Source organism: Poecilia latipinna, unplaced genomic scaffold (genome assembly GCF_001443285.1).
Source record: "Poecilia latipinna isolate Pla-1442-1.1 unplaced genomic scaffold, P_latipinna-1.0 Scaffold1515, whole genome shotgun sequence".
In the NCBI taxonomy this organism is placed as follows: domain Eukaryota; kingdom Metazoa; phylum Chordata; class Actinopteri; order Cyprinodontiformes; family Poeciliidae; genus Poecilia; species Poecilia latipinna.
This window is the reverse complement of record NW_015114131.1, coordinates 62,485-85,318: the sequence shown is the minus strand read 5'-3', so window position 1 is coordinate 85,318 and position 22,834 is coordinate 62,485. Positions and strand designations below refer to the sequence as shown.

General features: G+C 38.2%; 3 protein-coding genes across 8 annotated transcripts; 1 reads left to right on the top strand and 2 right to left on the bottom strand.

Moving 5' to 3' along the window:
- Positions 1-3,282: 3,282 nt before the first annotated feature.
- Positions 3,283-8,572, bottom strand: mat2al (methionine adenosyltransferase II, alpha-like). 2 transcript variants are annotated; one of them, XM_015058079.1, is made up of 10 exons: positions 8,403-8,572; positions 8,165-8,242; positions 7,160-7,237; positions 6,587-6,709; positions 6,379-6,491; positions 5,420-5,563; positions 5,122-5,340; positions 4,861-5,043; positions 4,079-4,212; positions 3,283-3,987 (listed from the first exon to the last, which is right to left on the bottom strand). In XM_015058079.1, exons 2-10 carry the CDS (start codon positions 8,238-8,240, stop codon positions 3,885-3,887), a joined length of 1,173 nt encoding a protein of 390 aa, XP_014913565.1. In that variant the 5' UTR covers positions 8,241-8,242; positions 8,403-8,572; the 3' UTR covers positions 3,283-3,884. The 2 variants fall into 2 exon arrangements, with proteins under 2 accessions (XP_014913565.1, XP_014913564.1); XM_015058078.1 differs by having other exon boundaries at positions 8,165-8,571.
- LOC106963267 (vesicle-associated membrane protein 8) lies at positions 8,025-17,614 on the top strand. The gene is made up of 4 exons (XM_015058085.1): positions 8,025-8,151; positions 10,427-10,613; positions 11,398-11,568; positions 16,552-17,614. The coding sequence occupies exons 2-4, from the start codon at positions 10,479-10,481 to the stop codon at positions 16,687-16,689; spliced, it is 444 nt and encodes a 147-aa protein (XP_014913571.1). The 5' UTR covers positions 8,025-8,151; positions 10,427-10,478; the 3' UTR covers positions 16,690-17,614.
- hnrnpd (heterogeneous nuclear ribonucleoprotein D) lies at positions 16,976-22,089 on the bottom strand. 5 transcript variants are annotated; one of them, XR_001428160.1, is made up of 9 exons: positions 21,592-22,089; positions 20,943-21,111; positions 20,286-20,447; positions 20,069-20,200; positions 19,861-19,960; positions 18,994-19,149; positions 18,819-18,913; positions 18,282-18,383; positions 16,976-17,424 (listed from the first exon to the last, which is right to left on the bottom strand). XR_001428160.1 is itself a non-coding variant. In XM_015058084.1 (8 exons), the coding sequence occupies exons 1-7, from the start codon at positions 21,756-21,758 to the stop codon at positions 18,846-18,848; spliced, it is 954 nt and encodes a 317-aa protein (XP_014913570.1). In that variant the 5' UTR covers positions 21,759-22,089; the 3' UTR covers positions 16,976-17,424; positions 18,823-18,845. The 5 variants fall into 5 exon arrangements, 4 of the variants coding, with proteins under 4 accessions (XP_014913570.1, XP_014913567.1, XP_014913568.1 ...); XM_015058084.1 differs by lacking the exon at positions 18,282-18,383 and having other exon boundaries at positions 18,823-18,913; XM_015058081.1 differs by lacking the exon at positions 18,282-18,383 and having other exon boundaries at positions 16,983-17,424.
- Between the last annotated feature and the right edge of the window lie 745 nt (positions 22,090-22,834).

Genomic DNA, 22,834 nt, shown 5'->3' with positions numbered 1-22,834 from the left:
TCTAATAAAAAACCTAAAAAAAAAAATACATATAGTTCCGATCTCATTTCCATCTCAGCCAACAGCAGCCTGCACACACACACACACACACGCACACACACACACACACACACACACACACACACGCTGGCCCTTTTATGAAAATATCCTAAAGTCAATCAGGTTCTGCAAATTTTATGAGCAGGCCGTCGCCCTCCTGAATTTCTTAACAGGTTGTCAAAGTAATCAAGGGGCTCTGAGCGCTGAATCAGAAAATCAGCTCCTCCAGCCTGTTATTAACAGACCGTTCCCTCGTCTCAGCCCTTCACCGCTGCTGTCCTCCTCCTCCTCCTGCAGCAGGCCTGTGTGGTCGCTCCAACAGCCTCATTACCAACAAAATTCACGGGTGAAATGCAAGAATGTTCCTTATTACACACACCGAGAGAACTTTAAAGGAGGAACAGAATAAGATCAAATCTTCCTGCTGCCGCAGCCCCATCTGCTCCGAGCAGAGCCGCATTCACAAAGATGTGCGTCACAGTTTTGGTGCCATAGAGAAAAATGATTTTACTTATGGAAATTTCAATATCGGCAAGTGTGAATTAGTGCGCTGTAGGTCTAATGTGTCCCCTGGCCAACGGCTCCATGTCGTTTCCAAAGAAACCTACTGCAACTTTGAAATTTTCAAATATTTAAATATTGTCTATATTCATTAAAATCCTGAGCTATTAACATGACTCGCCTGGGATCAGACTATGAGTTTTACAAAAATAACAGTAGAATAATGTTTGTAAAACAGCGTTTACCTAAAAAGAGAAACATTTTTGTGTCCACCCCCCCAAAAAATTGAGGCGCTGAGCTACTGCCCTTTTATTGTTGTCTGTCACCTCAAAACAGCCTGCTCATTTTCCTCTGACCTCAAAGGTGGTTGAAAAATCACCAGTATATTGGCAGCTTCTGAAATACTAAGATTACCACATCTATGTACCAAGTGAACCCTGTTCTGTGTGTGGTGTTTGTATTTTATTTATAAGAAAATATCATACTTTTAGTCTTTCATTTTCAAAGGAATGTCAAATTTGAAGTTGTAGAATCACGTGACGTCCTGTTCCAGATGCAAATCTTCCAACAGTCACCTTACTTTAATTTCCTTTGTTTTTGTAAAAAAAAAAAAAAAATTACGTTTGATCACATATGGAAATGAATATTTATGTCATTGTCATAACTATAGAAGGGCCCGAGCACATAGATCCAAAAATGATTAATGTAACGGAGAAGCAATAATCAGTTTTAATACTCCTCTAATCTAGAACAAACTTCCAGTAAACTGTAGAGCAGCTGAAACACTGACTTCCTTTAAATCAAGGCTAAAACTCCACCAGCTTAGAGCTGCCTTAACTGGAACTCTGATCGATATAGTTGATGGATATTTGCTTTTGATGACGTTTGACAAAATGTAAGGTTTGTTTCATAACAGGTTGCTTTATTATGTTTTTATATGATTCACTTTGAACCACATTGTTGCTGAAATGTGCTACACAAATAAACTTAATTGATTTATTTAATAAGAATATGACAAAAATAAAATTACAAATTGTTACAAAAAATAGAAATCTGGAGGCACAAGGAGCACTACATGGGACCACAAGTTGGGTAAAACTAAAATCCAGCAAGTAGTGACTGAAAATGAGGAGCTTAAATACTAAGTAGCTTGATTACTGGAATAGAGAACCGATGGCTGATGAGCTGCAGCTGTGAGATATGAGACCAGACATGTAGACGGAAGAAAGAGAGGAGCAGGAAGTAAACATGAAACAGGAAACAGAAAAAAGACATTTAACAGGGACAAAAATTAAGTAAATATAAAGAATAACGAGCTAAAGTGAGATCCAATCACAAGTAAATAAGCAGCAAAGAATAAGAAAAATCTAAATAAACGCAAAAGAAAAGAACTAATCACAGGATGAACAGAACACAAAAAATCCAGGAATAAAAAAACATCAAACAGAATTATGTCACTTTATTAGAATATCTCCAATAAAATTAATCCATTTTGCCTGCCAAGTGGAGCATCAGCATTCAATATGGCTGCCTGAAAAACATAAACTGGGGTTTTAGTCTAGTTTATGTATCTGGGGGAAATAAATAAAAACAAACCAAACCCATCTGAGAAATACTGAGGCTGAGTTGGGGTTTGCCAGCGAAATGTCACCATGACAACAAGGAGGGCTCTTCATTGGATGAAACACAGGCAAAATAAAAGGAGGCTGAATTTCTTGGAAATTTGCAATTGTAATTCCAGATACTTTGAAAAAACATTAACCGAGGATTTTCCTGAGCTCCTCTCTGGATTTCCTTAGAATCACTTTTTTTGTTGTTTTTCCAATCTCCAGGCTCCTTCTGTTCAGCCGTGGAGGTTGCCGGGTAATATCGGGGGATGTGTGAGTGCCTGGAGTGGTGCAGCTCCTCTGTGACCAAATATTCATCTCCTCTCTGCACCCAAAAGAACCCATTAATATTTCCAATTAATGCAAATAACCTTAAATGATGAATAATTGTCCCCGTATCAAGATTCAATTACCTTTAAACACCGTCGAATTGCTGATTGAAAATTAGTAATAATTTTTTTTGACAGAGGGATTCTAGAAAAAAAAGTGTCTCCAGTAATCAGGAGAGAGAGGTAAAAGATTTCACCGCAGCATCCTGTTGGCACCAGTACTCTGGCTCTACAACATCACGAGGTTATTATGGTTAACTAAAACTAAAATAACAAAAACGGAAGAAGAAAAAAAAAACATTTTTGTTCACCGAAACAATTAAAAATGAATATTTTTACCTTCACAGTTAAACCTTTCAGAGGAATAGCCTCAACATCCTCACCAGTGTTCACGATTGCTTCCATTTTATTTCAGTCTCACCACATATCACAGAGTTCAGTCCTCTGATAGCTTTACAGCATCCTCTTGTTACTCCTAACAGCCTGCTGGATAAATTACGCAATGCTCTCAGAGGTGTGGTTGGTTTTCTCCCACTCGGAAAAACAGATAATATTCGCTGTGTGCAAGGTGAACTCAGCATGACGTCACATTGCAAGTCACGGTTTCTTGGAAGCAGCTGATCTAACTGTTTGGTCAGTGTGCATCAGTGTCTTTAAACACAACAGCTACGAATGACTAACCGGTGACTGAAAAGAGCTTCGAGGCCAAAGGTTCAACGTATCCCGCATGTGTGAAGCAACAGCACCATCTACAGGCGGAGGATATACAGATCAGAACGTGCAAGAAATAAAAGTCTTCCCATGTGTGCAATTTACTCAGTAAAATGAAGGTTTATTAGAAAAAAAATACATGGAGCTCAAAGAGGAGGGCGGACGGGTCGGGGAGAAGTTTAAAACAAGAATTAGGTCACAATTGAATATATTCAAAGTTAAAAAAAAGAGAGAGAGAAAATCTCACGGAGAATCATTAAATCCATTTACAGGATGTGAAATGAGGTCATAGGTTCATTACCATTTCCTATTTTATTAGCAGGTAGTTAGCGTTAGCCTCAATCGCCTCCAGCCACAGAATGAAAGGACGTCTGCGTGCGATGCAAATGTTTGCCTGACAGAAAAGTCTCACGAGAAAATTACACTACATGGAATACAAAATTTCAGACCTGTGATTAACAAATTTAGGACCTACTTACATTTTCTAAAATGAATTGAAGACCTTTGTTTTAGATACATGAATTTAAGACTTTTTAAGAATATGCTAAACATACGGATCTTCATAGGGTGTCTACGACTGTATATTAAACGGCTTACATAAATCTTCATCTGTGATTTCATTAATGAACAAAGAAATAAATCAACAACACAAACATATTTTGCTAATGATCTTGGGCATATCTGCTAATATCTTGAGTTAAAGCACAAGTTTCTTGGGTTGTTCCCATGGAAACTCTTTTCTTCCAAAGTGACCGTAGCAGGCCGTCGCCTGGTAAATCGGCTGCTTTAGTCCCAGCTCTCTGTAAATGACAGGAAACAGCGTCACACGCACAGCTTTTATTTCAGGGCTCATACATGAGGGGGCGGGAGGGTGGGAGGGACTTCACGTACCTCACAATGACTCCAGGTCGGAGGTCAAAGTTCTTCTTCACTATCTGCAGCAGCTCGTCTTCGTCCCTGTCCGACGTGCCGTAGTGGAACACGGTGATGGAGAGCGGGTGACTCACGCCGATGGCGTACGAGATCTGAGAGGAATACCGCGGAAAGCATCACGAGCTGCGTTTCCACTGACCACAGAATTGCACTATTTGGCCTTTCCACAATAAATCTGCTTACTGGGAACATGGAAATTTCGAAATAAACTACTGCATGAACAAACTTATTCAGATGTGATTTTAATCGCGTTTCTTATGTAATGAAAACACTGCAATTGTGACATTGTGTTTTTCGTCATTAGCGGAATATCGACAAGGTTTTGTGCACATCTGTAACTGAAACACAGCTGCTGTTATTGCTTTCCATCCCAGGGTTTCCCCAAGTGTATTACAAGCCTGGCAGGGAAACAGGCTAAGTGTCATTTGTTTATGTTAAACGGGGTTTTTTTACACACCAGAACCACTGACAGTAAAGATGGGGTAAGTCAGGTTTCTCATTGACGCATCGGGGGAGTGCTCACCAACTGCACCTGCCTGGTGGTCTCGCACTATTATTTCCCAATTTATGATGCCTGCTTGTGCACCTCTGAATTTTTGTAACTTTTACCTTTTTTTTTTTACACAATAACATGGTGGACTGCACTAGGGCCCTTAATACCAAACTTGGCGTAGGTTTTCTGGGGGAAACCCTGCGTCCCGCTGCATTTACAGTTACCAGGAACACTGCCTGGGTCTCACCTGAACAAGGGCCCTCTTGCACAGCCCTGCTTTGACCAGAGACTTGGCGACCCAACGGGCCGCGTAGGCACCTGACCGATCCACTTTGGAGTAGTCCTTCCCAGAAAAAGCTCCACCTCCGTGGCCGCCCCACCCTCCGTAGGTGTCCACAATGATTTTACGTCCTGTGAGTCCTGCGTCACCCTGTAGATAACATAACCCCAACAAGTTGTGTTTTAAAAAGAAAAGATCTTTCACGCCTGTAGTTGCGTCGATGCCGACCTGTGGGCCTCCCATCAGAAACTTGCCACTCGGCAGCAGGTGGTAGATGGTTTTCTCGTCCAGATACTTGGCAGGAACGACAACTTTCACCACCTTCTCCATCAGGTTGTGTCTGATCTCCTGCAGGGTGATGTCGGGGCTGTGCTGCACGGAGATGACCACAGTGTGGACGCGCAGCGGCTCCAGGGCGCCCTCGCTGTCTCGGTACTCCACCGTAACCTGACAGACCGCGACAGAGACAACGGGGCTGACAAAAACAGAACAAAGACACAAAACGCTGAAGGGTAAGTTTCCATACCTGTGACTTGGAATCTGGTAGGATCCAAGGACACTCTCCATTAAGAGAAAGCTCCCTCATCCTGTGGTTGAGTTTGTGAGCCAGCAGGAGGGTTAGAGGCATGCACTCCTCCGTCTCATCAGTGGCGTAGCCAAACATCAAGCCCTGGAAATAAAAACCTCATGTGATTAAAGGTGTCCAATGTGTTTTGGTCTGGACTTTAACTAAAACTAACAGATGGATATGCTGTGATTTAAGCCTTCCATTATAGATCTGTTAACATTTCCTCATTTGCTCCTACCTGCTCCTTCCCCAGCTGCATCCACTCACCTGTAATTAGCTCTTCTGGTTCTATTGTCATTGTTTCCTCCATTAACCTCTGCTGTTCCTCACCTGCTCCTGTTTTCTTAACGTCTTTTGTTTGTTTGAATACACTTTCATCAAGTTCATTCGCGACTCCAGTCCACGAATGAACTTGATGGTCCTACCACTAATAAGCCTGCGATTAATTAAGCGATTAATCTCATAATAAAATCAGATGAGCTCAAAAATGTCCATTCTGATGATTAATACTTTTTGAAGGGGAAAATCTGTTTACAACGACTTCATAACCTGTTTTATTTACGGTTTTGGTTGTCATTTTTATTTGTTTGTGGTTGTCAAGTTTTGTTTGGCAATAAATTTGCATTTACCCATGACAAACGCAAAAAAGCTGGCTGGCTAGCTAGCATGCTAGTAAAGTTCGATTAGCAGCTGGTCAGCGATAGCTTCAACCGCCTTGAGGATACCAGAATGTACGAGATTAAACAGTCCTGCCACAACAAATTTAAGACTTTTAATTTAAGCCAGCTTATTTTTTTTTTTACTAACTGAAGACATTTGAAGGCTTTAATTTTAGATACATGAATGTAAGACTTTTTGAGGATCCTGGGACTCTCTGTATATCAGGTGCATTTACAGTACAAGGTCAGATAATGAACCTGGTCCCCAGCCCCGATGTCCTCCTGATCTCTTCCTTCAAACACACAGTCTGATATCTCCTCAGCCTGTGGCTCCAGGGCCACCAGCACGTTGCAGGTCTTGTAGTCGAAACCTGAGGACAAAAACAAGCAGCACGGTTTTGATCTATTGCCTGATTCTCTGGGGACATACCTGTAAACGTCCACGGACAAGTCAACCATGTGATACCTTTCGACGAGTCATCATAGCCGATCTTCTTGATGGTGTCTCGGACAACGGACTGGAGATCCACGATGGCTTTCGATGTCACTTCTCCAACCAGTAAAATCATGCCAGTCTTTGCCACACACTCTGGAATCAGGATTTCAACACATGATTGGGGGTTCCGCTAATGCTAGCCAGTCTTTTATGTTTCAGCTTTTGTTTAATGTGACAGAGTTTCCAAAGTTAACATTTTTTAATAAGCATATTTAATATCTCTACTGACAGCAGCATTCTACAGGGAATGCACGATATATCGGAATCCACATCATATCGATTTCATGAGTAAAACTGAGCCAATATTAGCAAACGATGTTTATTTCTGTCCCATTGCTGTTTGTGTTTGTGGAGGCAGTTGGTCATGTGGTGTGATAGTGATGCAGCAAAGGATTATGGGGTGTTTAACTGAAGCACAGAAATAAATTATAGCACAGCTGTGGTTATTTGTGTTAAAAGGGTGGAAAAGTAAATACAAGAGATGAACAGGAGGAGAGATGATTAGAGAACATAATTTATGAGCTCAGTGATGTTCAGACTCACCACAGGCCACCTTAGAGTCCGGGTCCTGACTCAGGTAAGCATCCAGGACGGCGTCGCTGATCTGATCGCACATTTTATCTGCAGAAACAAAAGACATCAAGTTTAAAAAAGAAAACAGGAACAGAAGCGTCTGTAAAACAATCAGACGGCCTCTTTATTAGGAACATTTAGTTCTGGTTGAAAAAACACCGACAGTTATGAATTACTGTAATAAATTAAGTAAATGTATATTATTGTAAGCAAATCATTTGTACTAGAAATTATGTTACTGTAAATGTACATTTTATAAATATTTGTTAAATCATATGTAGTTATGTCAATAATTATTATTTTAAGTATTTTTATCTGAATTATTGCACCATGACAACTTAAACTGCCTCTGTGGTTTGTCAAATAAATCTGATTGGTTAACCTTACACCAACCACTTTACACCATATATTTTGCATAAAGACATTATGAGTCTTTATAGACACTTTTTGCCCACTAGACACTTTTTAATAGGCAAAACTGACAATTAAAATAACTATATTTTTGAGAAATAAGTATGTTCTTCAGAGATAATAAATTATATATTTGTTTAATCATTGAGTCATTAAAGCAATAATTTAATTATTTTTTTTTTTACTTAAAGTTGCAGTATCTAACCGCAGTATGTAAGTTGTAAGTTTATAAAAAGATATGTACAAATAGATAACAGATAACAGATATGTACAAAAAAATTAATAAATAAATAATAGTTGGCACTTTTGGACCTCCATACAAATGTTCTGAACCATTTCCATCCACCTTTCTTTCAAGTCGTAGCGTAAACTAAATGTTTAGTCCGTTTTCGTCTTTAAGCGCCATTGAAATGACTTCAACTTACTAACTGCATGCTTTACCGTTTCAGAACAGCTCGACCGAATCCGCACATGTGCAGACAGTGTGTTCTGCAGCCTTCCTTCGCCATTGTGTGTGTGTATGTGCTCTGTGTCGGTCGGCGGAAGCTTGAGTGGGTACAGTACCGGAGTGTCCTTCCCCCACAGACTCGGACGTGAACAGGAAAGTCTTCCCGCTGCGCTTTCCGCTGCTGGGGTTCATCTCTGCTGAAGAGAAACGGAGGTTTAACGGAGTCCAAACGTGGCGACGCAGAGTAAAAGAAAAAAAGAGAGAGAGATGACTAGTGACTGTAAAAAGCAATGATTAACTAAGTGTGGAGGTTGAATCTCAGGTTGGTTTTGATAAAAATCAGCCTGATAAAACCTTTCTTCAGCGCTCCTGCGGAAATTAGCTGCTATAAATCATTTCGGTGAAAGTTTTCAGGGCCTTTCCGAACCCTGCAGGCTGATGGCTGAACACCTTCCAGGAATGTTTGTCAGGAAAGGAGCCGCTAGGTGTCGCTGTGGTGTTACATTTTACCAAACATTTAAGTGGAACCAGAGCACTTCTACGACAGTAAAATACGTGTAATATTACTCACTATGGTATAGACCAGGGGTGACTTTGTGCGGTTCTGGCCTCAAATCTGAAATTGAGGAAACATGACCTGCAAGCATAAACAGTTATGGAAAAAAATAATAATTTTTACTTTTTTCTCAAAATTAAACTAGTGTCTTTTGATTTTGGAAGATTAAAGTCAAAATTCTGAGACAAATGAATTCTGAAAGAAAAAAAAATTTGGAGATTGAAGTCAGAATTCAGTGGCCTTTATCCTCTAGCATAGGTTGATGTAGATCAGAGGCGCCCAAAGTGGCTTTGTTTTTAGTGCTCTGTTGGAAAACCCCAGATTTCAGAATCGAAACAAAAGTGAAAAATCCCAACTGTAGAAAGTCGGTGTTGCCTTTCAGATTACAGACAAACCCTAAACATTACAGTAAATGTTGCTAACAGTTTTATCTAAAGTCTTGAAGGTTTTATTACCCTGCAGTCATTTCAGTATTTTTTGCTGACATGCAGGATCCTCAATGTCTGTTAATGTGACTCATGTCCAGATCCGCTTTATCTGAGGAAAAGTTAAACTCACAGAGGAGCTTCTGCTTCTGGTCACTCAGACAGACATTTTTTCAGCTTCATTTATGTAATCTTTGCTTCCCTGTTCGTCTCTGATGAAATAATACACAAATTTCCCAGGTTGTTGTGTTGCAAAACGTGTGAGGAACAAATACAAGAAGAGAGGAAGAAAAACTGCATTCTGCTTAAGATTTTATTCACATTTCAGTTTGTCAATGACTGGAAAGGCTGCTGATTAGAAACGGTTCTTTGAATATGTTTACTGCTGTTGTTTTAAAGGTTTTTGCTAGACTTTAGACCTCTAAGGTATGAGAGAATGTCTTAGTTTAAAAAAAAATCAATAATATTGGGCCAGAAACTGATTAAAGCAGTAAGCTCAAGAGAAATGCAAATAAACATAAAACCTTAAAAAGAAAACAACAAAACTACAGAAGCCCATTTCTGCCATGAAAAAAGAAAGATAGAAAAATCGATCTTAAGGAAATCATAATTACAAGTTTTAAAGTCAGGATTTTTTAGTTTTGAGACTAAAAGTCATAATCTCGACTTTCAAAGTTATTATTCTCTTGATTATGACCGAATCTTATAATTATGACTTTGAAAGTTGAAGACAAGACTTCCAGGTGGGGTTTTCTGTTTCCGTTCATGGCAGAAATGGGCTTCCATACAAAACAGAGCAACAAGTAGAAAGAGACAGAAAATGGTTGAAAACCAGATCCAGAACTATGAAAGGAAATGGATAAATGATAATAATAAAAAAGCTCAGCAACTATAAAGAGGCACAAACTACAAAAAAGTTATGAATTTAACAGGTGTTTGAAATATGCTTTGAGGAAACGTGGTTAAATGACTCCATTAAATAACATTCAGGAGGTTATTGAGTTATTTTGATTTCATGCTTCATAGCACATTACAAAGATGATGACATACAGTTTCATTAAATTATATGCAAGACGCAAAAATGTTTGTGGCAATTTATCTCCACAAATTGTTAAAATAATTCTTAATCACAAAGGAAGTGGATAAAAACACGAGTACCTAATAGTTTGTTTCAAATAAACACATAAAACCACTCCTGAAAAAGAGAGAAAAAATTATTCATACATCTAAAAAAATGAGGTCAAAGATACAAACAACTCAGAAAGTAACTATCATATCATAACTTTACATTACGTGCAGCCGGGTCACAAAGATCAGACAATACATAACTGAGTGTGTAATTTAGTAAAACCTAAAAAGATAGAAACTACAGCTTCACTGTGCTCTGCATGAAGCAGATGGTGACTGTGTTTGCTGAAACGACGAGCTGCGGCAGCACAGGATGAGGAAATGAAGTGGAGCAAGAGCGTGACTTCACCTCACCCCCTTTATTGCCTTGCAAATCTGCCTGTGTCGAAAACACACAGCCCTTTGCCCGGACATATCAGCAGAGCGCCGGCCTGGATCTTCTCCAGACAGCTGATGGTATGTAAAAAACAAGAAAAAAAAACACGTAGAAATGCAACTAAGAGATGTGTTGAACAAACTAGTTTCCCCCCCTCCCCATTTAACCACTACAGAACTGTTTTGTTTTTTGGTCTTGTTAATGAATATGCAGCAGCTCGGTTTCTGCGAAGCAGGAAATGAAAGCGCAGCCTCAATGAGGTCAGAGTTGCTCTAATTCTTTGGTGTTGATGGTAAACGGCTCTAAAACCATTGATAGTTTGATTGAGGCAACTGCTGGTTAATGGATAACTGAGCGGAGGCTCAGCCTTTAGCAAGAATTTGTTGAGCACAGGCCGTGTGAGTCATATGAGAGAAAAAGAAGCACCCTGAAGATCCCCTGCTTTTGTTTACCACACAGGTGGGACTGCAGCTGGAGGGCTTTTGTTTGATTTCATCCATATGAAGCTAAGTTTGATCCGTTGGGATTGAGAAATACTATGGTAAGTGTAAGCTTTTTATTTTTTAAACAAAAGTTTACTTTAGGGTTTATTTGAATGGATATTCTTCATATTTTATGAGGGTCCCCGGTTTTCAGCTCGACCCAGTTTACCTTTTTCTTGTGATTTAGAGCTAGTTTTCGTCAAACAGGTCCAGTTGAAAATAGGTCAGTCATCAAAGCGCTTCCTGTGTAGAACAGTACCAGGAAGAGAAACTCACGACCGGAGCTCCTCTGTGTGTTTTTGCCTGTGAGACTTTCAGTTTCCGTTAAATGTTTGACCCCAACCAAAACTGAGAATGTCGCCACCATTTGTGTCCCGTGCAGGCAGAAGTGAACCCTCAGCCGGCCGCCACGGCCTCCTCTGGCACGTTTGACCAGGTGCAGAGTCAGGTCAATGAAGTTAAAGTTATACTGAAGGACAACATCAACAAGGTCCTGGAGAGGGGCGACAAAATAGACGACCTCATCGGGAAGACGGACGACCTCCAAGCATCTGTGAGTACGAGTAAAAAATGAGGTGGAAGCTTGAAGCACTTGCGGTATGCTACACGTACCTTTGAATCTATGCTAACACTAGCTACGTTTCCATTAAGTTACGTAACTTAAAGTTACAAAACTACATCTGCTTTATAGAAAGAAATAGATGTAAAACTGTAATGAGAACACATTTTTCGCATCATATGAGTCACATGATCAGCAACCAGATGTTACTACTGGAGAAAACAACAAAGAAAACAACAGGAAGTAGTAGCAGGAGGATGGATTGTCTTTGGTTCTTTCGTATGATGTGCAGCATCGTACAACTCATAAAAGGTTGTGTCATTCCAACGTGTTGAATCCATTCCTCTTCTGAAAAATAACCCACTACAATTTCCCCAAAACGCCGCATACGTAGCCTCTCCCAAGTAGGCAGAGCTTGTTTCTCCAACACCTGAATAACACGCCATCATCTCCTCTGATGTCTGTAGATGATGATTGTTGGTGCCACAACTAAATTATGAACATATCTCATTTAACTGTTTGCATTCATCACTTCCATGACTTTTAATGACTTGTCGCGTGAACAAGCTCATTCACATGTGATTTTGATTACATTTCTCATTTAATGGAAACACCACAATCACAAAATCATGGGGGTTTTTTTCACATTAGCAGAATATAGACAAAGATTTTTTTACACATTTGTTATGGAAATGTCTGTCACTGCCAGTCTTCCATAAAGTTTTGACAGGCGAAGAACCAAGGCAACAGTACAGTAGCACAATACAACACAGTCTTAAGACAAAATCAGTCTTCATGATGTAATGGTCACTATGGATACTGATTAACCAGCGAATGGACCTCGATCACTTGTGAGACAATCACTGCACTCAGGCGATCTCTAGTCCACTCACTGTGAGACGACCAGCACCATTTGACTGGACCTCTGTTGAATTGGGTCGGCCACTTTAAACATTCACTCAATCACTTATTTTATGGTGCATATTTTTATTTGTCATGATTTTATAGAAATCAGTTTTCACTTTGTTATTATCATGGTAAATATTATATAGAATATAGTTTAAAAATAAACTAAGTAATAAAACTTAGGATAGCAGAGGATAAGTGATGCAGTAAAAAACAGCATTATGCAGATTATCCTGTAGAAAAAAATTAATCTAATGCTCAATTATCAATCTGCACACGTTGCACTAAATTTATAAATGCATACATTATGTATTGTACTTTTTACCTGAATGTTTTTACTAGAGCGTTTTCTCTTGAAAAGATTGTATCCACTAACAGCTTAGCATCCGCAGATCAAGTTACATTTCTATACAAATGAGCCTGGGTGTACTAAGGAAGTTTTAAATCTGTTCCTACATTGTCACCCAAAAATCGCAGACATACAAGGACAGCTGTATTCAAATTGTTTAACTTCCCCTTAAAAAAACAGTAACATAATTGATGTGTTTTAATATTCTTTGACATAAAAATGAAAACTTTTGATTTTTTGTAGATTGGAACGCCGTCAATTTAATGTCATGTTCATCTGAGGGGTTTAATTATTTCTTTTTTCTTTTTTTTTTACCAAAATATTCTTATGCCAAAGAGGGACGATTATTGTATTAAACACATAAAAGCAATGTTTTACAACAAGAGGCCTTCCTGAACAAGAACACTGAGAAAAAAAAGAAAGAAAACATACAAGCATGGTGATGGCAGCATCATGTTGTGGAGTTGTTTCTATGTCAGTGGTTCTGACCTCAAATCCAAGGCTAAGTTTTTGACAGTTGGGTGTTTCCATAGGGACATAATGATTCCAAGGATAAATTATTATGATGAATTATTGGCTTGTAAAATAACACTGGAATTTGTTTCCAGTTTTGAATTGTAAATTTACCAAAACTAAAGATAACATGAATCTCGATCCAACGGGGACAGAATGGATTGCTGATTTTGCCAAAAGTTTCTTCATTTGGTCTGTTTTGATATAAAGTCAGTTACAAACATCGGCACTGTTCACATCTTCACATGGAACAAGTGTGTGTTGAACATGCACCCAAAGTAAAGTGAGCTTCGCTCCGTGATGAGATTCATGTTTGGTCGGGTTTTCGACTGAGAATCAAATTTAAAGGGACAACCTAAAAACCCTGTATGTTTACTTCACTCATTTTATCAGCAAAAAGCCCAGAGATGGAAAAAAAAAACCCTGAGTTCAGCTACAACCAATCAGCAAAGATAATATGTTTGTTCAGAAGTAACAAGTTATATATGTACTTCCTGTGATAAAAGGCGACTCATCAATGCATGCAGACACTTAAGTGTAGTCAATGCACAGTTCTGTACTGCTAGCAGATTTGCTTTAAGGGAAATCATACTTTACCTCACTTCTCTGCTCATGGCAATAAAGTTGCTACCAATGTAATCAGACGTCAGATATTCACCAAATCTTATCAGATTGAAGGTACAGCTTTGACTATCCTGTCAAATTTTAATGTGTAGATGTTTTTTACTAATACAAAGATCAGATTAATCTGTAATTTCTCTACGAGAGACAGAGACATAGCTCACACGTTATGGTGACCCGGAAGTGAGCCACAAAATTTATGCAAAGCATCGAGGATTGTAGGAGTAAGGTGGAAGTTCTTTTCATACACTTTTACATTATTATACCCTCTATTTTACAGGGTGTTCTAGAGGTAAAACATTGTAATCATAGTGATTATTTCGACCGTCGGAAAACAGACGTGTCACATGTTGGCTGCAGAAATATACATCGGCCCGATGTGAGCACTTTAAACTATCAAACAAAGATACATTTTAAGTTGTTTAACCAAAAGAGAGTCGATTCCAGCATCATAAATTGCCAATTTAGAATCCCACATAACAGTATTTTTTGAACAGTAATAGTATACCATACTTTCTCTACAACACCGTCATTAGGACCAATGCAGATAGAAAACAAAAAAATAAAAGGAGTAAGTCTCCACAAAAAAACTTAGAAATTTTGAGATTAATCTCAGAAATGAATTAGCTTTTTCTACAGAATTCTTGAAATTCTTTGCTGGAAATGTAATCCCTAATACGCCATCATACTTACCTGTATTTTAATGTAATAAAATACAGGCGATAATCTAACATTATCCCCAACAGTGACCGTACAACAGTGCTGTCTGTGTTATTTTCATAGAAACAGTCAGAATGTAAACAAAGCAGTTTATTATTGGCCCAATATGACGAGCGGTCATGTTTAAAATGGAGGCTGGTGAGAAAGCACCAAACTCTTACAGGAGGAATTCAAATTTCATTCAGTTCCACTTCCAAACTAAACATTCGAACTTCCTCCAATGCAGCAGAAACCATTGTGTCTTCTTGTGAATGTTATTGTTTCCTTTGGCATACAGTGGTAGCCTATCAGAAAGCTGCGTTTCCTTTATTCACTGAAAATAAATGCATGCCCAAATTATCATTTTTAGAAATTTAGAGTTGCTGTGGAAAATCACATCAAATTAACCAAGGAGAAAAAGCATTTTACTGATTCCAACCCAAATGAACCAGTTATCCAACAGAACTTAATCTTAGTAAAACAGAGGAGTTCAAATGTTTTGCAAGGTGGATCAAAAATGTCATATTAAATGTACAAAAGGGCCACAAAAATTGTATTTATTTATTTTTTACCTTAAATCAATGAAACAAGCAATACTTTTAGTAAAATGAACAAAATAGACTCAAAGAAATTGGATCTCTAAATTATATGGATCTATAAATGTGAAGTTTTCAGGTTGATGGTTTTCTGTCTTTCTTCAAAAAGTTTTGGTCCAGTCTGATGAATTGATGCACCAAGTAAAAGTTGCTAAATGTTTGTGGACTTGCTTCCTATTCAATTAAATCGAACCCAAAAAGTCCGCAAAGTACAAGAAAAAATACTTACGACCTACCTAAAATTCAGAAGATTTTAATATATCGGCATTGGGGCTAATTTGTATCATTCTTGTTGTCTGGGGCCACACAAAATCATTCCATGGTCCACAAATGGCCCTTGGCCTACACTTTGGACACCACTGCTACAAGCATTTGAGGAGCTAACGTGACAAACTCTTCAAACTATACAGACAGAAGCAAACTTGTCCTGTAGTATAAATCCATTAGCCTCCTTCATTCGTGTACACATGCAGTAAACTACCATGCAGTTATTTTGAAACATAAGTATTATGATGGTACTTACGTATTTCACAATAAGAAGCCTCAAAAACAGGTGGAGTATAGTTACCGGATGAAGCCGTCTTTAAGGCCAACAGCAAGTTTCAGCAAGTCGGAGCGAGGTAGCAAGGACATATTAGCAGCTGGCAAAAAGTAGCTAAAAAGTAAATATAAGAGATTAAATAATTAAATAGTTTGTCCTGCCACGACAAAATTCAAGACCCGCAGGACGGCGCAGTGGCGCGTGCGGCCCCTGTGGGACGGACGGGCCTGTTGACTTTCGCCGCATGTCTTATAACCCACTTTCCGACTATTTCACTGTCAAATGGAGGCCAATGGTGCCAAAAAAGTCCTGTGATTAACGAATTTAATGTCAACTTTTATTTATGAACATAGGACATTTTAAGACTCTAATTTCAGATAAAAAAGAAAGACTTTTTAAGGATATGCAGACACACTGCTAACACATTTCATCTGACTGGAAATGCTAAACATTTTTGAAGTTGTCCTACTTAAAACTTTGCAGGAACCTAAAGATTAGGGTGATTGCAAAAGAGGCTGTTTCAACCTCAAAAAAAAGGTAGAGGACATCCCCAAAATATCCGTAGAAAGATGAAAGAAAGAAAAAAACACCTTGTGTTGGTCTATCACAAAAAAAGATCTAAGAAAACATCTATAAGTTTGTGGTTGTAACATTAGAAAACACAAAAAAGTCCAAGTATATACTTTCTCAAACCCTGACAATGTCCTTCCTTCACAACAGCTTCGTTATAATTTTCTCTTTTGCTTTTTCAGGCCGACTCCTTCCAGAGAACGTCGACGCGGGTCGCCCGGAAGTACTGGTGGAAGAATATTAAAATGATGATCATAATCGGTGTGATTGTGCTGATCGTCGTGATACTCATAATTCTTGCTGCCACTGGTGTCATTTAACCTTTGACCCTGACCCCCCCCCCCCTGAAGCGGAGGAGATCACCACCACACAACTAATTTGCACACATAAAACGTTGTTTTATATCTCACAGATGCGTATGTAAATTTAAATTTAAACAGCGCATGACAATCCATTAAGGTCTCTATGATGATGTAAAGTTGGGGGAAAAAAAAAAAAGAGATTAAATATAATAATTAAGTTTTCTGGCATGAAACCATGACACTCCAGATGAACGCAAAACCAATTTGATTCATGTTCTTCAACAAACACAGACGAGAGCTTTTGTTTGGTTGTTGTTTTTTTTTCTTCTTTTTATTATTATTTTGATCATTTTAATGTCCCATACATCACGTGTATATAATGAACGTTTATGGATGTCAAACTCTGTAAGAATATTTGTATTATATGACTGATGAACACCATAAAGTAGGTAAAACTGTGATCTCGTCTCTTTGCTGCCGTCTCTACAAGCGTTGGTCGGGACGACGTGAAGCAGCGAGAACTTCAAACACAAACCAAGAAAGAACAAGGACGTGAGAAAACCCTGAAGCGATCTAAACGAACGCAAAAACAAAACAAAACAAAAAAAAAACAAAACAAAAAGGACACTGAAATACTTGGGTAAATACAGGAAAAATGTACGGTGGGTTCAAAGCAGTCTTCGTTTTGCTTTCATAAACTAGCCATGTCTTTAGCTGGATCGTCTCTGTGGCCGACACTTTCGCCGCCGAAGCCTGCGGGAAACAAACAGGAACAAGTCAGAGTGGATGAGCGACAAGTCTTCAGCTACTAAAGAAAGACAGGAATCCCCTGTTTTTAATCGGCCTACGTGATAAAAGCAATTATTTTTAACAGATTTACAGCTTTAAAATGTGTATAAATTAAACTAGGGATCCTGACGAAGAAGTCAAAATACTAAATGGGAAAAAAAATTAAATAAAAATACGTTCAGATCGGTCAAAAGATACACATTATGGTGAGAGCATTACATGCAAATTTCTGGAATTGTGACATTTTGATTGAGTTTATGTGTGTGTGTGTGTGTGTGTGTGTGTTTTATCAATGGATATAAGAAGAAAATATGTTACAGGAAAAATTAACAAAAAAGAGGAGTCTTTTCCATCGCTGTCAGTAAAACAAAAACAAGAACAATACATTTACACAAATTAAAAGCACTTTATCCCCCAACACAGTAGAGTCCAAACCAGGTTTAAGCTCATGGACTACTTTAGCTAAATAAAGAAACAAGCAATTTTAAGAGAATACATATGTTAACATTAGGAACTGGAAAATCCAGAGAATGACGAATGTATCCTTTAGGAAAGCAAATCGTTATTTATTCATACGTTATCAATCGTTACTTGTGGGGGAGTAAGGGCCTGTGAAAAAACCACAATTACATGTGTAGATTTTTAACTTCTTACATTACAAAAGACAGTCGCAGAAAAAATATATATAGATATATATTTATAAAAATAAATAAAGGAAACAAATGGAAAGAAAGATGACAAAGCTGGACGTGTCCCTTAATTTTTTTTTTTTTTTTTTTTTAAGATTAGAAATGCGGATACAGGATGTTGTAAGACCATACCAAACGGCAGCATTCGAGAGCGTATGCTTCTCATACCCGGTCCGCATTGAGCGGGCCCTGAGAGTATCTGGGAGTCAGCTCATGGCCTGCAAGGAAGCTCCGCTGGCAGGTACAAACAAGGTATGTCAGAGTTAGGACACAACACACTCTTTCTTTTTTTTTTTTTTTCCTTTTTCTGTTTTCCTTTTGCACATCCTTAACTTTGGCATCCATTTACTGTAGTAGCAGTAGTTTACCTGTTAACTTTACAGTTTAAAACGAAGAAAAATAAAATCAACAACAACAACAACAAAGAGAAGGTTGCAAAAAAAAAAAAAAAAAGAGGCAGCGGAAGATTCGGCTGCTCTTTAATAATCGTCACAAGAGCCTTTTACGTTACCACTACTGTAAAGCACTTAAGAAGAAAACCAGAAAGAACAAAAAAATTACACAAATATTATAAAAACACCAAAGTTTTTTTTTTAAAAAAAAAAAAAAAAAAACTAATTGAAGTTTTTTTTTTTTTACAGTGCTTAGTATGCAGTTGGGGGTACGTACCTACTTGGAGGGGGACGGTTTGTCCCTTTAATACGGTTTGTAACTGTTGGTGTGACCACCACGCCGTGGTGACTTCCCATATCCACCAGACTGATCTGCAACAGCCACAAACCGTGTCACACCGCGTTGCCTTGGCAACGGCAATACATGCGTCTGTATATCCTCAAATACTCACTGTTGTAGTCAGTATATCCATAATAATTGTTGCAACCAGAGTAATCATAGCCTCCATAGCCACCATATCCTTGATTACCATAACCATAATTTCCATAATTCCCATATCCCTGATTCCAGTAGTTACCATAACCCTGGTTCCAGTTTTGGTTGGGACCTGCAGACAAACAACACAGACTACAATGTATTAATATAAAATCATCTACATGTTTTTTTTGTTGTTTTTTTTGCCTGCCAAACTTCAAATATTAACTTTATTTTAGCAACAACTAAAACAGATAATAAAAGTTTTTATTTTTGCTGTGGCTCTGCTGAAATTCTGTTTCAACCACATCATTTGACAATTTAAGTGTAAAAAAAAGAAGATTTATATTACAAAGCATGACATTCAGAATAGTATAAATAGGAATAATAGGTGCTGTCACTGGTTCATTTAAGCAATTATTCCGTTCTCATGACAGCAAATTCTGCCGGACGATACATTTCCCCAGAAATTATCGTGATAATCAACAACATTGTTGCTTTGAGAACATGTTCAAGTAAAATGCCGTTAATGGCAAAAATTATGCAGGTTCGCCCTCTTAACAACTAATAAGCTTTAATTTTGCTCCGAACATTTAGCAATGGAACATCTTAAATTTCAAAAATAAGACAATAAATTAAAAAAAAAAGAAAAGAAAAACCACACGGAACCAAAACCATAAGATAAAACGGACTATGAAACCTCTGTAAAAAAAAGTTTATCTTCAAAAATGATTAACTATGAGATTAGTTCTCATAAATCTGTTTTGGGTCATGTGCTGCTTTTCTGCTCCATTCCCTGAACTGACCACCAGGTGGAGCTGGAGGTCTGCCGTGAGAAACTCACCCCCTCCTCTCCCTCTAGACCTGGACGAGTATCCTCCTCTGCCTCCCCAGTACTGCTGCTGCTGGTACTGCTCCTTGGACACGGCCACCTTCACCTCACACTGAGGGAACCAATCACACTCATTTATTGTACCTTTTAAAGACGCTGCTACACAGGTATTTATGGAGCTACAAGGAAAAAAGAAAAGAAAAAAAAAGACAGATGGAACCTTGCTGAGCCCGATATTGTGGTACTTTTTCTCCATGATCATCTTCACTGGTTCCTCCTCCTTGAAGGTGATGAAGCAGAAGCCCCGCCGCTTGTTCGTTTTGGTCTCCATGGGAAGCTCGATGGACTCCACCTGATTATTTTACAGCACGGACATGGCATTCAGTGGGCTTAAGAAAAATAACATGGGAACATTTGTAATTTAGGAAACCACAAACCTCTCCAAAGGCACCGAAATACTCTCTGACTTTCTCTTCGGGCGTGTCTGGGGACAGCCCCCCTACAAAGATCTTCTTCACAGGCTCCTTGCTCTTCATGGCCTTTGCTTTTTTGGGATCAATCACTTTCCCGTTGAGTTTGTGTTCCTTCTGTGAGGCGACCTTCATGGAAAGAAAGCAAATAGAGCAACAGAGAAGAAATAGAGCATTTAAAGGCGTGTTTAACATATGAACCACTTTAAGAAAACACCAAATACATTAGACTAATATTATAGCAGAACTGTGGCTGTATTATCAGAAAAAAATAAATACAAAGAAAATAAATGCAACAAAAAAAAGCGCTAAATGAAAAATGAGCTCCAGTAATGTGTCCTCCACTGCAAAGAAGGTATAAAAACATCTTAAGACATTTCCATTGTGAAATATTTCAAATACATGACTTTGCTGATTAGGTTTTTGTTCAGGTAAAAATTAATACTGGATGTGATGCGCTACACCCAAACATTAAATCTCATTAACACCAACAGTAAGTCCAAACTACGCCTCATAGAAGTGTAAAAAAAAAAAAAAAAAAGAAAAATTAATATTCAGCTTTACAAATTTAACATGTACAAAAGAATTTCTAGAAAAGCGCAGCCTCCGGCAGCAAATGGATACCTTTTCAACGCTTTCTGGATTTTTAAAGAGCACAAAGCCGAAGCCCCGTGAGCGCCCGGTCATAGGGTCCAGCTTTAACGTGCAGTCCACCACCTCCCCAAACTTTGTGAAGTAATCCTTCAGGTCCTTCTTGGTCGTGTCCCAGCTGAGCCCTCCAACAAACATCTTCCTGTTAACAGAACAGTTCACTTCCTTTAGTGCTGCACTGTTTACTGTACCTCAATTGTAATTACATTAATAATAATGTAATTGCGAAAGGCAAAGTGGATAGTAATGCAATAAATATGGTTGTAGCAATGTGACTTTGTAATGTCAGAAAATCCTAGTTTGTATATTGTAGAAATAATAATTTTCTTCTGGCAATTTTATGACTTTGACTGATTTTCCTATCATACATATTCTTAAGGAGCAAAACAAGTCCACCCATGCACCGTGAAGACAAACTGTTGTATGTAAAGCTGTACAAAACACTAGTTTTTGGATTTTATTACAAACACAGACACTTTGTTTTTTCTCCAGACATGCTTAGGTGCCAGCAGAAAAAAAGTTGGTCATTAGGAATCCGAATAGGTGACAAACTATGACATACTGCTCAACTAGATTAACATATTATAAACAGTAAATATGAGTCGAGTGACCGTAAACATACCCTTCATCCTCCTCATTTTTACTAGCATCAATTTTCGATCCGTCGGCCTCTCCTCCCATCAGGCCACAGTCCCCAGAGGCGGACATGGGATCGTCACAGTTGCCCTCCCCATCCTCCTCCATTCTCATCATGCTCGGGTCTTCGCTGAATTCATAATCTTCCGACATGTCTCGAGTTTATCAGCACCTGCTTCCAACGAAAGTGGCTCCAGAAAGGGACACAAAACAATACAATGCGAGAAGGAGCTAAGCTAACGGTAAAGCTGACAGCTAGAGGCTAGACAGGCAATTTATCATCAAGTGTGCTTACAGAAAAAAGCTGGTCCCTATCAGGCGTTCAAAATCGGCTTGAAAAAATCTATTGCAATCTAAAGTAAAATAAACGGATTGCGTTTCAGAAGGAAAGAGATAGAGTTTCTATAAATTTAAGGGTTAATTTCTGAGCGTCGTTTTGTTTTCATCGCAGTAACTCCTTCTTCTGCGCTTTCCAAACACGTCAGTAAACAAAGTGAAATGTTGAACAGCGCCATCTATCATTTTGGAGTGTTTAACGGAAACACTCCGTTGAACAGTTTAATTATTGAATACAATTAGTAACATATATATATATATATATATATATATATATATATATATATATATAAAACAATAATATCAGAAAGAAATCAGCTGTCTTTCTATAAACAAATACAGTAAATAAATGTCAGAATAAATAAAGAAGAGAGTTACAAACTCTGAGTCTTATGTTGATTAGCATATCTATTTGAAAGATTATCTAACAATAATAATAATAAATGATGTCAAATATAACTGTTTCATCATTACAATGATAATGTATAAGCATAGGGCGCACTTCTAGTCGGACTACAAACGAGACGTCATAGTGCCCGTCATATTGTGCGCTCCAGTTTGGTGAAGAGAAGCCCAAAGAAGTTTACTTTTAGTGTATTTCAGTGGATAATTTTGTATACAGTATTGCATGCTCATTTTAGTGTTAAAAACACCGTTAATTGACAAACACAACAAAACACTTGAGCTAGTTTTAACCTTAAATAATACAAACGCACATAAATATATTAGGGGTTACTACCAAGTTATTTAACTTTATTTTTTCTGTTAAAATATTGCTGAAAGTAACGTTTTATTATTTTACTAAAAATAAAAATAACATAGCTAAATGTCGCTTTCCGTCAGCTGTAAGCGGGAAATCATGATTATTAACAGGAATAAATACTTGAAAACAT

Excerpts from the sequence above, each read along its gene's own strand:
- hnrnpd (XM_015058084.1), bottom strand. The coding sequence starts at position 21,758 with ATGTCGGAAGATTATGAATTCAGCGAAGACCCGAGCATGATGAGAATG. Across the intron at positions 21,112-21,591 it reads AAAAATGAGGAGGATGAAGG|GAAGATGTTTGTTGGAGGGC; the intron begins GTATGTTTACGG and ends TTCTGTTAACAG. Across the intron at positions 18,914-18,993 it reads TGGATATACTGACTACAACA|ATCAGTCTGGTGGATATGGG; the intron begins GTGAGTATTTGA and ends TGGCTGTTGCAG.
- mat2al (XM_015058079.1), bottom strand. The coding sequence starts at position 8,240 with ATGAACCCCAGCAGCGGAAAGCGCAGCGGGAAGACTTTCCTGTTCACG. Across the intron at positions 5,341-5,419 it reads TACCAGATTCCAAGTCACAG|GTTACGGTGGAGTACCGAGA; the intron begins GTATGGAAACTT and ends GCGGTCTGTCAG. Across the intron at positions 5,044-5,121 it reads TTCTGATGGGAGGCCCACAG|GGTGACGCAGGACTCACAGG; the intron begins GTCGGCATCGAC and ends TGTTATCTACAG.
- LOC106963267 (XM_015058085.1), top strand. The coding sequence starts at position 10,479 with ATGAAGTGGAGCAAGAGCGTGACTTCACCTCACCCCCTTTATTGCCTT. Across the intron at positions 10,614-11,397 it reads TCTTCTCCAGACAGCTGATG|GCAGAAGTGAACCCTCAGCC; the intron begins GTATGTAAAAAA and ends TGTCCCGTGCAG. Across the intron at positions 11,569-16,551 it reads CGGACGACCTCCAAGCATCT|GCCGACTCCTTCCAGAGAAC; the intron begins GTGAGTACGAGT and ends TTGCTTTTTCAG.